The sequence below is a fragment of the Lithobates pipiens genome, unplaced genomic scaffold (assembly GCF_037356315.1).
Source record: "Lithobates pipiens isolate NorthernLeopardFrog02 unplaced genomic scaffold, aLitPip1_a1.2 Scaffold_16, whole genome shotgun sequence".
NCBI lineage: Eukaryota > Metazoa > Chordata > Amphibia > Anura > Ranidae > Lithobates > Lithobates pipiens.
In genome coordinates, this window is record NW_027507748.1 from 47,764,703 (window position 1) to 47,781,128 (window position 16,426).

The 16,426-nt window shown below is 41.1% G+C and overlaps 1 protein-coding gene across 2 annotated transcripts in view; it reads right to left on the bottom strand.

Moving 5' to 3' along the window:
• The window catches only part of LOC143981770 (interferon-induced GTP-binding protein Mx2-like), a 94,930-nt gene that overhangs the window by 28,253 nt on the left and 50,251 nt on the right, over window positions 1-16,426 (bottom strand). For both annotated transcript variants that reach the window (XM_077479858.1, XM_077479857.1), the window contains exons 7-8: window positions 13,105-13,227; window positions 3,149-3,290 (exon numbers count right to left, since the gene is read on the bottom strand). In XM_077479858.1, coding sequence (XP_077335984.1) covers window positions 3,149-3,290; window positions 13,105-13,227 — 265 coding nt within the window. The remainder of the gene's footprint in view (window positions 1-3,148; window positions 3,291-13,104; window positions 13,228-16,426) is intronic.

Consider the following 16,426-nt stretch of genomic DNA (forward strand, 5'->3'; position numbering starts at 1 on the left):
AAAAGGGATCAAAGTCTTTACCAAGTAACTATAGACCTGTTAGTTTAACTTCTATAGTCAGGAAGATACTGGAGAGTTTAATAAAGGATCACATAGACGAGTTCTTGCTGGAAAAAAAACAGACAGCATGGATTCATGAAAGACAGAAGTTGTAAAACAAACCTGATTTCTTTTTTGAGGAGGTAAGTAAAACCTTAGACGAAAGGAGTGGCGGTGAACTTGGTATACCTGAATTTTGCAAAAGCGTTTGACACAGTATCCCACACACTGCTCATTTGTAAGGTAAAGTCTATAGGCTTGGAAAGATCAGTTTGTAAATGGATAGAAAACTGGCTAAAAAACGAGTTCAGAGAGTAGTGGTTAAAGACTCGTACTCTGAATGGTCTCCGGTTATCAGTGGTGTACCCCAAAGTTCGGTGCTGGACCCTTTCTTTTAATACCTTTATAAATGATATCGAGTCTGGGTTTAAAAGTAGCATTTCTTTGCAGATGACACTAAGCTATGCAGTGGGATAACGTCCTTACAGGATGTCTCCAATTTACAAGCTGACCTCAATGCTCTGTCTAATTGGGCGACTATGTGGCAGATGAGGTTTAATGTTGATAAATGTAAAGTTATGCACTTGGGGGCTAAGTATGCATGCATCATACATACTAGGGGGAGTACAACTGGGGGAATATGTAGTGGAGAAGGATCTGGGAGTTTTGGTAGATCATAAGCTCAATAATAGAATGCAATGCCAAATTACGGTCTCCTTTCTTGTATTAGGAGAGATATCATTTTGCCCCCCTGTACAAATCATTAGTAAGACCTCATCTGGAATATGCAGTTCAGTTTCGGGCACCAGTTCTCAAAAAGGATATCGGGGAACTGGAGAAAGTGCAGAGAAGGGCAACCAAACTTATAAGAGGCATGGAGGAGCTCAGCTATGAGGAAAGATTAGAGGAACTGAATTTATTCACTCTTGAGAAGAGGGGATTAAGGGGGTATATGATCAACAAATACAAATACATAAGGGGTTCACATAGTGAACTTGGTGTTCAGCTGTTCACTTTAGGGTCATCACAGAGGACAAGAGGATACTCTTTACGTCTAGAGGAAAAAAGATTTAATCTCCAAATACAGAAAGGCTTCTTCACAGTAAGAGCTGTGAAAATATGGAATACACTCCCTCCAGAGGTGGTTCTGGTCAGCTCAGTAGATTGCTTTAAAAGCAGGGCCTGGATTCCTTCCTTAATGTACATAATATAACTGGGTACTAACATTTATAGGCAAAGCTGATCCAGGGAAAATCTGATTGCCTCTTGGGGGATCAGGAAGGAATTTTTTCCCCTGCTGTAGCAAATTGGATCATGCTTTGCTGGGGGTTTTCTCCTTCCTCTGGATCGACTGTAGGTGAAGGATTGTGTATATGGGATTGTATTTATTTATTTATTTTTTTGGATGGACTTTTTTCAACCTAACTATGTAACTATGTATTTTGCAAACCAAGGTATTCCTGTATATCTAAAATTGCAGTGTTCCCCTATACTGTAAGGGGGACTCTGCAGGCTCGGATATAAGGGAGGACTCTGGGGACTCTGATGTAAGAACATTGAGAACTCTGATGTAAGGGGGAACACTGCAGACTCTGGTGTAAAGGGTAACTCTGATATAAGGGGGTCCCTGGTAACAGAGCCCCCCTTACATCATCGTTCCCAGCATTCCGCCTTAGACATATGCATAACGAAAAAAAATTGTTTTGTTTTGTTTCGATTTGTTAATCAAGTTATTTCGTTTCGTTAAATTTGGCTGATTCGTTCCATTTTTTTATTCAGGATTCGTATTCGTAATTAGTTTTATTTCTTTTTTCTTCAAATTTACTGTTTTTCTTTCGACTTGAAGCATTCGAATTAATAAATTTGAATCGGTAGAATCGAAAACTTATATATATATATATATAATTTTTAAATAATCACCTTTGGCTTAACAATTTCGAAATATTACTCTAATAACACACACAGTTTTTGATTTCAGAAATATGTTTACAGTTCGAATTTGACTGGAATTTGATGTAAAATTCAATTTGAATTTCAATTTGAATTTCGGAAATTCGGACAAATTTAGTTTAATTATTCGGAGCCTTGGGTAAACTTTGTTTATACTGTAATTCAGGTATTCAGATATATCCAAATAACTAAAAATTTGTCAGAATATTTATTCGTAAGGAAACGAACCGTACATGTCTATTCCCCTTTATTCAGGGTTCCCAGAGCCCTTGTTACTTCAGAGTCTGCAGAATTTCCACTTGCGCTGAAAGGGCTCTTTTACGTGAGCGGACCGATTGGACCATCCATTGTTCTATATGAGGAGGTGGATGTAAACAGAGTGTCCGTTTATACCCACCTGCAACTGATCCAATTCACTGAAAACATACGGATGGGGATCCTTTCTCATCCACCTGGTGGATCAGATCAGATGACAGTCAGATGTAAACAGACTGTCCGTTTATCCAATCCAATTTGTTGAAACATACGGATGGGGATTCTCACCCACCTGGATAGCGAACAGCGTGCTGTGTCCGTGTCTGCTCTGCACTAGCAGAGTGGACATGGATTTGTCATCTCTGCTCATAACTTCAGCCAGCAACCCTGGAGCCACATTCTGGATATTTGTGGTGGAACTCCAGGGCCCGGTCACAAGTGCGACTCTTGCTACCCTGGTAGTTCCAGCACTGCTCTAAGCTCTTTATGCAGCTAAGAACAGGGAGCTGGGATGGAGAAGAAGCAGCAACATAGTAAACCTTCTACTGAATATCTGTGTAGGGGGTGTGTAAGGATAAGTCTGATCATTGGAGAAAAGCAGGCTGACTTCCCAGCATGGCTAGAGAACTGACCACGATGTGCTCTCATGCCTAGCGTGGTCAGTTTTTAATAGAAAAGCAAAGGGACTGTAAGGAATACCAGGGATTTCACACAAAAGAAGCAATACAAAGAGAACAGGGTGCTTTTACATGTAAGTACATGGCAGAACAGGCACATATCAGGAATATGAAATGTTGGATTTACATACTCTTTAAATACTGCCCTGCTGATCCCCTATCTTGTGGCCTGTCATCATGCGGTTGGGCCTGTGTAAATAAGCGTGGCTCTTTTTCCCAGTACTCACATTTTAAGGTTGATTCGTTCAGAAACTGCTCCCAGGAATTAAAGTATTTTCGGATTTCATTACAAAGTTTCAGATTTCCATCAGTGGCCTTCTCTTCACCTTCAGAGGCTTGCTGAATCCCTTCATTAAACTTCAGAATTTTCTATTGGAAAAAAATAATTATAATTCGCATCATCCTACACACACAACATCTGTCTCTAAATATTCATCCGAGGTAAAGCACTGGCAAAAATGGCAATACAAGAGTTGAAAAAGAACTGCAATTTAAAGTGCTATTAAACCCAAAAGCAAACATTTATTATATTGCAGCTTACCAATTCTTAGATTTGGTGGCTGCATTTGTTTTCTTTTCTTTTTTGGGGGGCTTGTTTTCTACTTTTTTAATCTGGAAATCCAACCAGTAAGTCTGTTGTTTTTCAAAAGCTCAAGCTCTCTAGCAGTATGTATCAGTTCACATGGATGAGACAAACCATTTAACACTTTTTTATTATTTAGTTTATTCAAAACTTTTTTTAACACTTTCTCTAACTTTTTTTTTGTTTGATCAACTTTATTGCTTTTACAAGGGATGAACAATATTCCCTGTGACAGCATGGGCTGTGGCAGGTCCTCTTTATGGAGAGATCTGCAACCAAATAAAATATATGTCCCTTTTTTCCCCAAAAAAAGAGTTTTCTTATAGTGGTATTTGATCACCTCTGCTGTTTTTATTTTTTGCACTATGAGCAAAAAAAATAGAAAATTTAGAAAAATTTTTTTTTTTAACTTTCTGCTATAAGACATATTCCAAACAAAAATTTTAAAAAAAAAAATGTCTTCATCAATATGTACAGTGCCTTGAAAAAGTATTCCCACCCCTTGAAATTTTCCACATTTTGTCATGTTACAAACAAAAATGTAAATGTATTTTATTGGGATTTTATGTCATAGGCTAACACAAAGTGGCCCATAATTGTGAAGTGGAAGGAAAATGATAAATGTTTTTCCAAAATGTTTTACTAATAAATATGTGAAACGTGTGGGGTACATTTGTATTCAGCCCCCTTTATCCTGATACCCCTAACTAAAATCTAGTGGAACCAATTGCCTTCAGAAGTCACCCAATTAGTAAATAGAGTCCACCTGTGTGTAATCTAATTTCAGTATAAATACAGCTGTTCTGTGCAGCCCAAGAGGTTTGTTAGAGCACCTTAGTGATTAAACATTATGAAGGCCAAGGAACACACCAGATAGGTCAGGGATAAAGTTGTGAAAAAGCTTAAAGCAGGGTTAGGTTATAAAACAAATGTTGAAAGAAAGCCATAAGAAGTCCAGATTGGGAGAAGCCATGTGGGGGACACAGCAAACATGTGGAAGAAGGTGCTCTGGGCAGATGAGACCAAAATTGAAACTTTTGACCTAAAAACAAAACGCTATGTGTGGTGAAAAACTAACACTAAACATCACCCTGAACACACTGTCCTCACTGTGAAACATGGTGGTGGCAGCATCATGTTGTAGGGATGCTTTTCTTCAGCAGGGACAGTTAAGCTGGTCAGAGTTGATGGGAAGATGGATGGAGCCAAATAACAGACCTGTTAGAGTCTGCAAAAGATTTGAGACTGGGGTTGAGGTTCACCTTCCAGCAGGAAAACGACCCGAAACATACAGCCAGAGCTACAATGGAATGGTTTAGATCAAAGCATATTCATGTGTTAAAAGTCAAAGTCTAGACCTAAACCCAATTGAGAATCTTTGGCAAGACTTGCTGTTCACAGACGCTCTCCATCCAATCTGACAGAGCTTGAGATATTTTGCCAAGAAGAATGGGCAAAAATGTCCCTCTCTAGATGTGCAAAGCTGGTAGAGACATCCCCAAAAAGACTTGCAGCTGCAATTGCAGAGAAAGGCGGTTCTACAAACTATTGACTCAGGGGGGCGCTTATTTAATATATATACTTGCACTTAATTCTATTTATTAATATAACGTATATATACATTTTTTTTGTCACTGGTTTTTTATGGTTTTACGTGTTTTTTTTTATGGTTTTATGAATTTCCTGGCACTTTGGGGCATACTATTTATAATACAAGGTAGCAAACTTAGATAGGGTAACAATATTAAGGCTATTTTTTATGTTTTTCATATTTTTTTCATGTTTTTTATCACTGAATGTTCATAACTATTTCATCACAGTTAAGCAAATAGGTCTCTGTTACCAGAGGCAGGTTTTTGGGGTTTTAAAAAAATATACATCCACACTTTGTTTGGTCAATTCAAGTTTTTTAGTTTTGGCATTTGAAAACCACCAGAGGGTCTAACACAAATAACACAATTCCACACAAGGTACACTTTTTGGAAAAGCACTGAGGTTTATTTATATTTTTAAAAGGGTCACATATAACACTGTTTACCAACACCTGACAAAGGGTCTAACACAGGACTTTGGTTCAAAGTATTGGAAAAATAAATTTCAAAATGTTTTGTATTTTAATTCAATTTTAAGGATGTTATATCTTAAAAATAGAATTTGGTCAGTATACATTTTCTAATTCTCTAGAGGGCAGCGCCATCTCTACTTTCACTCTTTTTTTCACGTTTTATTCTACTCACAGGTAGAAGCAAATTGTAGAGGCAGCTACAACCCCATAGTACACATAAAGGACTCTTTTTTTGTTATTTATATAATCCATAGTGCAGTAACACTTTCTTTTTCCTGTGACTCAGTATCTACTGTTTCTAAATTAAATGCAGCTTTAATCTCGTCATCAAACTCATCACCAATCACAAATGGCAAACTGGATTAATCGGAATCCATTTTAATTAAATGATGAGAGAGCTCAACCAGTAATAGGGTGTTACTGATTCGTCAGTTGGGACGGGATACCTCCAAAGCAAATAAGGTGGGTTGGAGAAGGTGGTATATGGATCGTCAATGTATCTTGGCCATGCTCGCACTTGGCTAAGGTACATCAATGACATTTTGATGATATGGGAGGGCTCCACTACTGAACTGATGGCATGGATGAGTCAAGCCATAACTCCAGGAACATACGTCTTACCTTTGTGGTGGACCCTCGAGAGATATCATTCCTTGATCTCTCCTTTAGGTTGGAGAATGGTAGACTGTTAACAAAAACTTACAGGAAAGCTACAGCTGCTAATACTTTACTTTTAGCAGATAGTCACCACCCTAGACCACTTGTCAAAGGCATTCCGGTGGGCTAGTTCCTGAGAATTCACAGGAACTGCTCCACCAAGGACTATCGCCGTGAGTCTTATATGTTATATCGGCAATTCAGGGAGAGGGGTTACTCTCACCGTACCCTGAAGTGGGCAAGGAAAATTGCTGGATCTAAAACAAGAAAAGATCTTTTATTGATCCGTGATCCTGCTAGCAGTGAACAAGAGGGACCGGTCAGACTAATTACGCAGTACGGTGCCCAGTGGAACCAGATTGGCTCCATTCTGCGGAACGACTGGCACATTCTGACCCATCCAAGTGGCATGGAGGACATTGTAAGATCTAGGCCACACATGGTACCAAAACGTGCCAGGAACCTAAATGACACATTGATCCAGCCTGAATTTGTAAAATCATCTAATAGGAACTGGCTCACTGACATGCCCAGACTTAATGGAATGTTCCCTTGTGGTCATTGTGGAGTTTGCCATCACGTTGAATGTTCAGTGGTGTTCACTGATTCTGAACGAAAACATGAATTGAGATTAAACATTTTATCAAATACGCTACTGCATAGGTACTGTATATTATTGAGTGCCCGTGCAAAAAATTATATGTTGGTAAGACAAAACATCCACTTCAAATCAGAATCAGTGAACACCTAAAAAGCATACACTTGAAGGAGGAGACACCAGTGGCACAACAGTTCATACTGTGCCATGATGGTAAACCCCACTGCCCTGAGATTCAAGGGATTTTTTGCCCTAGATTTGTCAGCCCGTAGAGGTGACTATGACAATGTTCTACTTAAAAAGGAGAAATCCTGGATTTTTAGGCTTAATACTTTAAAGCCTAATAGCTTAAATAATGAGCTAAGTCTCAAGGTTTTCCTCGAACCTTAGCACAGTCACTAATCCGGGGTAACTTTGAGACCTATAAATCCCATTCATTCAGCCTAAATTCACAATCAAAATGTAATTATAACTAAGATCCTTCACCAAAAGCCAGGGGTGATGTTGTAAAATTGTGATTTTGGCATTATCTATTGGCACAGCCTTTACAAATCTATGCAAATATGTAAAATCCTTTAAACAATTTACTTTTTCTTGCTTTATTTTTATTTATTTTTTAAATCATGCAATATGTTTTGTCACCACAAGATGGCCTCTAAACAAACAGCGCCAAAGTCAATCACATCACAGCATAACCAAACATTGGTAATTAAATTAGGACCGGGTCCATTTGGGACCATGAAGCCACAGCAATCTATTGAGCGGGGTGTAGGACGGGGAGATGCTATCTGCTGCATCGGCTTGTGCTTCACGGGAACAAGGAGTGGGTGAGTTCTAAGGATGAGCCGAACACCCCCCTGTTCGGTTCGCACCAGAACCTGCGAACAGACCTAAACTTTCTGTGAACTTTAGAACCCTATTAAAGTCTATGGGACTCGAACATTCAAAATCGAAAGTGCTAATTTTAAAGGCTAATATGCAAGTTACTGTCCTAAAAAGTGTTTGGGGTCCTTGTTTTTAAATTTGACACGGGGTTCCCCTTAATATCCATACCAGACCTGAAGGGCCTGGTAATTGAATTTAGGGGAACTGAGGAAACAATGGATATTGTGAAACGCGTCTTCTGATTGGCCGACACATCAATTCCGGTATACGGAGCTTGCGTTCCACGCTGAAACGCACTTCCGGACTCTCCGGACGCTAGAAGGCACTGATACTGCCTATTGCCATCATCTGGACATCCACGAGGCGGCGATTTCTACAAAACCTAGGCTGCTACACTGAAGCCTCTGCTGCTGAACATCTTTAATGGCCGTTCCAGCTATTTATCATCTCGGCTCCTCCGGATAGAAGTGGCTGTGATTACCCTCCCCTCCGTTACAATTTATGCCTGACTACAATGTGATTTTGTGAGTAGCCAATTGGCTGTGTGATTTTATCAGATTAAATGTCATTTACTGTCATTTACCTTATATACTACACTTAGTTTGGCGCACTTCTTGTCTTTTCTACATTATATTTCCTAGAGAGTTGTGCTTCTCCTCTCATGACAGTTGCTGCCACTGGTGATAGGAGTTTGAACTTTTATAGACCATACCTAAGGAACTCTGTGGACATTATCTGTGCTTTTTTGTGCATGTGTACATGTATATATGTGCATGTGTGTGTATATACACACACATATATATTTTATTTCCCTTGATCCCATTTTCTTCCCCCCCCCCTCTTCCCCCCTTCCCTCCCTCACCCCCCCCCCCCTGTTTTTTATTATAGAGGTTTTTTGGACAATGTTTGATTCTAGTGCAATCTTATTACTATTTCTTGAATTTAGGGAAACCCCACGCTTTTAAAAATTTTTTTATCAATGAATGAATTGTCGGCTCTGTCATTGAGTGTTTTCTGTATTACGGGAGCCGACAATTCAAAGTGATTTTAAAAGACTTTTTTTTCTTGCGAAATTACACTTTGTGCAGGGACAGTTCTAAGCATGGAAAACATGCGCCCCTTCACAGGCATACTATAGACACCCCCCAGGTACGAAATTTAAAGGAATATTACACTTTTATTGTTTCACTTTAATCATTATTAAAATCATTGCTCCTGAAAAAACGTTTGTTTTTAAAACTTTTTTTTGCATTGATTCATGTCCCCTGGGGCAGGACCCGGGTCCCCAAACACTTTTTAGGACAATAACTTGCATATTAGCCTTTAACCACCTTCAGACCGGACCATTTTGCTGGTAAATGACCAGAGGTCTTTTTACAATTTGGCACTGCGCTGCTTTAACTGGTAATTGCGCGGTCATGCAATGTTGTACCCAAACAAAATTTGCGTCCTTTTCTTCCCACAAATAGAGCTTTCTTTTGATGGTATTTGATTGCCTCTGCGATTTTTATTTTTTGCGATATAAACGTAAAAAGACCGCAAATTTTGAAAAAAAATGATATTTTCTACTTTTTGTTATTAGAAAAATCCAATAAACTCAATTTTAGTCATACATTTAGGCCAAAATGTATTCAGCCACATGTCTTTGGTAAAAAAAAAGTCAATAATTGTATATTTATTGGTTTGCGCAAAAGTTGTCACATCTACAAACTAAGGTACGTTTTCTGGAATTTACGCAGCTTTTAGTTTACGACTGCCTATCTCATTTCTTGAGGTGCTAAAATGGCAGGGCAGTACAAAACCCCCCCAAATGACCCCATTTTGGAAAGTAGACACCCTAAGGAAATTGATAAGTGGCATGTTGAGCCCATTGAATATTTTATTTTTTTGCCTCAAGCGATTGAATAATGACAAAAAATAATTTTTTTTTTTTTTTTTACACAAAGTTGTCACTAAATGATATATTGCTCACACATGCTATGGGCATATGTGAAATGACACCCCAAAATAAATTCTGCTGCTTCTCCTGAGTATGGGGATACCACATATGTGGGACTTTTTGGGAGCCTAGCCGCGTACGGGGCCCCGAAAACCAAGCACCGCCTTCAGGCTTTCTAAGGGCGTAAATTTTTGATTTCACTTCTCACTACCTATTACAGTTTTGAAGGCCATAAAATGCCAAGATGGCACAAAACCCCCACAAATGACCCCATTTTAGAAAGTAGACACCCCAAGCTATTTGCTGAGAGGCATTTTGAGTCCATGGAATATTTTATATTTTGCCACAAGTTGCGGGAAAATTACAAACTTTAATTTTTTTTTATTTTTTTTTCACAAAGTTGTCACTAAATGATATATTGCTCACACATGCTATGGGCATATGTGAAATGACACCCCAAAATAAATTCTGCTGCTTCTCCTGAGTACGGGGATACCACATATGTGGGACTTTTTGGGAGCCTAGCCACGTACGGGGCCCCGAAAACCAAGAACCGCCTTCAGGTTTTCTAAGGGCGTAAATATTTGACTTCACTCCTCACTACCTATTACAGTTTTGAAGGCCATAAAATGCCAAGATGGCACAAAACCCCCACAAATGACCCCATTTTAGAAAGTAGACACCCCAAGCTATTTGCTGAGAGGCATGTTGAGTCCATGGAATATTTTATATTTTGCCACAAGTTGCGGGAAAATTACAAACTTTTTTTTTTTTTTTTTTTCACAAAGTTGTCACTAAATGATATATTGCTCACGCATGCCATGGGCATATGTGAAATGACACCCCAAAATAAATTCTGCTGCTTCTCCTGAGTACGGGGATACCACATATGTGGGACTTTTTGGGAGCCTAGCCGCGTACGGGGCCCCGAAAACCAAGCACCGCCTTCAGGCTTTCTAAGGGCGTTACAGTTTTGAAGGCCATAAAATGCCAAGATGGCACAAACCCCCCCCAAATGACCCCATTTTGGAAAGTAGACACCCCTAAATTAAGGGGTACACTAGTGAGACTAGGTAATAAATGGCGGGTGCCCTGAAACTATAAAAAAAATAACTAACCAACCAGCGTCACCTGTAACAGTTATATGGTGATCACTGGTGAAAGGGTTAACTAGGGGGCAATCAGGGGGCTTTATGCGGTAGTATATGGGGGTCCCTGGCGCTATAAAAAGCTGCGGCGAACCTAAATACCTACCTGCCTAACTAGCGTCACCTGTGACACTAATACAGCGATCAGAAAAATGATCGCTTATTAGGCTGGGTTCACACTGGAGCGATGCGGGAACGCCATGAATCCGCGGCGGGTTCCCGCATCGCATGCCTCCCGGCGGCAGTTCACACTGCCCTATGCGAACTGCTGGGAGTGTCAGTGAAATGTTAATGACACCCCCAGATCAGTTCGCATATCGCAGTGCGATCTGCAAACTCGGATCGCATGGTGTGAACACCCATGCGATCCGATTCTGCTGCGGGCCAAAAAAAGGGTCCTGTGCGAATTTGCGGCGGGTGCGGCGGGTGCGACACGAATTCAGCCATACTATCTGTATGGCTGAACTCGAATCGCACAGAGATCGGATGTGATTTGCACTGCAGTGCGGTGCGAATCACATTCGTTCTCATAAACCGCTGCAATGTGAACCCAGCCTTAGTGACACTGGCGAGGGGGGTGATCACGGGGTTAAACCTTTATTGGGGGGGTTAGGGGGGCACATTAGAACTAAAGGGGGCTAACCCTAACTGCCCTAACAGTTATTACAGTCACAAATGACACCAATGCAAAAAAAAAAATGCAATTGGTGTCACTGTGACTGGGGGGGGCAGGGGTAATTGGGGGGTGATCGGGGGGTAAAGGGGGGGTGTGAGTGTGCCTGGCATGTTCTACTGTGTAGTGTAGTGCTTGTGCAACTCACCGATGCTCTCTCCTCGGTGCCGGAACGAAAAATACCGACACGGAGGAGAGAATACATCACTTCCTCTCCTGTGTTTACATTACAGGAGAGGAAGTGATGTCACGGGACATTTTCATTCGTCGGGAGCGATCGCGAGGGGGTGGCCATGAATGAATGGCCGTCCCCTCGTCCGGGATCGCTCCCGAACGAATACCGACCGCCGCAGGCACCGGGCGGGGGCCCGATCGGGCCCCCGACCCGCGGGCAGGTAAGGACGTACATGTAAGCCCTTATGCCTGCCCGTGCCATTCTGTCGACGTACATCGTCGTGCGGCGGTCGGCAAGTGGTTAAAATGAGCACTTTAGATTTCTCCCATAGACTTGTACAGGGTGTTCCGGCTTTTCGAATTTGCCGCAAACAGCCCAAATTGTTCACTGTTCCCTGAACAGGCAATGTTCGAGTCGAACATGAGTTTGATCCGAACTCGAAGCTCATCCCTAGTGAGTTCACTGAAGATTTATCGCACAACCTGGGTCCGCCGTGACTGGTCCTAATTTAATCACCAATGTTTGGTGATGTGATTGACTTTGGCGCTGTTCATTTTGGACACATGTGAGTGCAATATTTGAGATTGCTATGGTTAATAAAGTGGTGTGAGACTTTGTTACACTATTGGAGCATTTCTTTATTTTCACACGTGGAGCAAACTGATGTGTGACACATAGGGCAGCATGTCACGTTTGGCAGAAGTCTTACAATTTTACTTGAATCCCTATCCAGGAGTGGATGAATATGCATTAAGCCAAACATGAGAGTGGGAGGCAAATTGATTTGGTGAGTGTGACAAGAGGAGTGGAAGCACGGGCACAGCGGCATGGTGGAAGATTATAGCCAGATCACTTATCTGTTTTTTTTACCATTCATCAGACTGTTTATTTTTAGTTTTTTCTGGTCACCAGATTTTTGGGATATTAATGCTTATATATAAGAGACTGAAATATTGTCACCTGCTGTACACTGGGTGATTTTACTAGAGTATTGATACATTGTTTCAGTTTATTTGTCAACGCTATTTGATATTTATGTTGCACATTGTTACATTTCTGCACTATTTATTTATTCTTTGTCTTGTTTTCACTCCATGATACAGTGAGATGTGGCTGTAGCTGCATTCACTGCTTATATGTTTTGCACATAATTTAGTAGTATCTATTGGTTTTATATTTAATCACTATCCAGGTTATATTTTCATTTAGCACCATATATCCTATCTTTATTTGGAGTTAGGTATATATATTCACAGTTTTTGGTTTATTAAGTGGCGGCTGTAGTTAGAATTTTTTCACTTGTCCACAAGCGCAGTGGGGTACACAAGGAGCGGTGGTTTATTTGTGCACCATCAGTTTGATTTCCAATGATATATCGTGGTGGATTCTCCTTATTGCTTTCTTGGGATATCTCTTCATCCCAAATCCCCTTTCCTATATCCCATTGTTATATCTCTTACCTCAACAAAGAAATGTAGTCTTTCATTGTCAGTATCAGGGACATTGGTGCCCATCTGATTCAGTCCGTCTTTTGCTTCATTTAATTTAATTTTGACCTGATTCATTATGAAGGGCAATGCCCTCTGAAAAAAAAAAACAACAAGTAGTAAACAAAAAATACTGTAAAATATCTCTCAGCACATATTCTCACAAGTCTTTATGTAGCCAGGTGCTTGGCTGTAAAGAGGGAGCAATTTAGGACACTGTGCTGCAGTTGCTCTCTGTGCTCCCACTGGACTGTCATAGAGAATTAAGTTACACTGTCCTCCAACCAGCAGGGGGGGTCTACAAGCAGAAGGAGCTCAAGAGACTTTAGTGTGGGCTGCACTGAACTGTGGGAGATGTAGTTCAGAGAAGGAATCCTGCTATAAAAGTCAATGGAACAGTGGACTACAATTCCCAGGTAGAGAGTAGCTGTGTTTTCCTAGGCTGTAGACCAGGGAAAGACCAAGAGCCACATTTTTTACCAAGTTACCGCAAAGAGCCACATCATACGCATGGGCACACATGAACATCACCCCATCCCTTCCTCATACACACATACTTTTGCTCAGCTGGATTTATTGTAAATGTCACACACTGTTTTAACACTACAAAGACCACAGGCCAGTCATTTTCAACAATGAACACTGTGTGAACTCTCACACAGACAAACTCTGTTTAACCAAATCCATAACAAGAATAACAGAACAATTTACAAAACATTTTTCCTTTTATTATGCGCATTATATGTGTTATTTAGTGGGACTTCTGGCAATCCTTGTCTTGAACAATCCTGTTCAAATCTGGCTTGTACTCCGTTGTTGTAACTCGAAGCAATTCTTTCACATGGGTGTCGGTCAGAACAGACCGATGCTTCGATTTAACGTGTTTCAGGGTGGAAAACACAGACTCGCAGACATATGTTGACCCAAACATTGACAGTATCTTAAGTGCAGCTCGTTTGACATTGGGGTATTTTTCCATTGGCACAAGTTTCCAAAACTCAATGGTCCCTTCCTTTAAAGCAGGTTTCAGTTTGTCCTCTTCACGAAGATCAATCATCTCCATCTCAGCCGCACCCTCATCTATGACTAGCGGGGCTTTCAAACAGTCCGTCTCAGCGTTAAATGGGTTGACAAGGAACGTAATCTGTGGCCTTTTCAGTTGTAGATCACGGAACCGGGCCACAAAGCTTTCGTGCAGGTTTTCAACCAGTGTTGCATATCTGGCTCTTTGCTTGTTCAGGACGGCGCTGGTGACCTGCCCGCTGGCTTTTAGTAGAGTGGGAAAATGTGTTAAATCTCCCTTTTGAATATGCGCCTTGAACAAATTCAGTTTGTTGACAAATGCAAACACACTTTGCACCAGATCAGGCAGCATTTTTAACTTACCCTGCAAGGTCAGGTTCAGTTTGTCCAAGTGACACAGCATGTCAACCAAAAAGGCCAGATCCATAACCCACTCGAGGTCCGAGAGCTGTGGATAGTCCTTGTTCTTCTCTTCCATGAACAGTTTCACAGCATCCAAAAGCTGGAAGAAGCGAGAGAGTACCTGGCCTTTTGACAGCCACCTTACAGTGCAGTGTAGCGGCAGGTCACCTGGAAGCCCTTGGTCCAGCTCAGCGATGAGATTCTTGAATTGCCGGTGGTGAAGCGCATGTGTACGGATGTAGTTGACGATTGCCATCACAGGCTTCATGACACTGTCCAAATTCAATGTTTTAGACACAAGTTGCTCGCTGTGTATGATGCAGTGGAAATTCCAAAACTCTGGAAATGTTTGCTCAGTTTTGCACAGCCCCACAAGCCCGTTCACAGATCCAATCATGGCTGGCTCTCCATCTGTGGCTATTGCAGTTAGTTTCACTATGGGCAGATTTGCTTTCACAAATGCATCCATCATTGTATCTTTCACATCTATGCCATGGGTTCTGTCTTTTAAAGGCATAATATCGAGGAGTTCCTCTTTGATCAAACAATCGTTTGACACAGACCGTACAAATATTGCCAATTGAGCCTTGTCTTGTATGTCACAACTCTCATCCAATGCGACACTAAAATACTCACAAGCTTGAAGATCAGAGTTCAACTTTGACTGAATAGACGTGTTAATGTCTGATATTCTTTGCTCAACAGTGTGGCGGGACAGTTGGAGGTCTGATACCATTCGTTTTAGTTTGTCGTTTTCAGGAGACAAGATTTCAACAACGTCACAGAGGCATTTTTTAATGAACTCCCCTTCACTCTATGGCTTTTTGGCCCGTGCAATGTTCCAAGCCAGTTGATACGATGAAAGCGTTACAGTCTCTGTGTGCTTTGTAAGTTTTTGGAAAAACTTTGCCTGCTTTTCTGTCTGACTTTTCAAAGTAACCAACTTGTGCTTGCGAAGTTCAGTCCCTTTTGGAAATTCCTGGTCGATGTTAGCATGGAGTGAGCTGAAGTGGCGCTGAAGGTTTGAAGCTTTGAAATGCGACAAGGACACCTGACATATAAGGCAGAATGGCTTTCCATTACGTTCAACAGTGGCGGAATTATAGAGGTCGCCAAGATCGCCATGGCGACCGGGCCCCTTGCTGCAGGGGGCCCGAGGGAATGTAGGAACTGACCCTCTACCTAGTGGCTTCAATCACTGTATGCAGAATTTCAAAGGGACTGTACTTATGTGAGTCACCTTAAAGATTGGGCCCCAACACTAGCTGAAGGTTTAGAGCTAAGAACTGCCTACCAACTACTGTAGCTGCCTCACAGGAACTTTGCCTTGATTTCCCCTAGTCAGGGGTACCTCTTTAGGGAGTTGCATATATCATCATAGTTAAAATGTAATACAAGGCTCCTCCATGACACTAAGAGGCCTATGTACAAAATATTTGTTGTGCGCATGTGACAAACATTTGGACAATAGTGAAAAATTGCCATACCTCCTCTATTACCTATATAATAAACCACTATATTGTCAGCACCATCTAGTGGCCAGAATACATAATTTATTTTCCTGATAGAGGTATTGCTGGAAAAGAATGAATTATGTCCACTAGGTGGCGGGAACAATATAGGAATCGCACATAATGGAGAAAATACAGCAATTTTATCCCTGATTGTGCGAATTTTTGTCACATCTGCACAACAAAAGTTTTATACATGGAACCCTAAATTTACAGAGAGTGGTGGACATACTAACAAGACCAGAAATGCATAGTTGTTGCCTCTACCAATCCATATGGGTTCTGTCTATAGTAGGAAGGGGGGAGGGCACCACTTCTCTTGTTGGCACAACATCTAAGAGTTAATTTGGTCTCCTGCT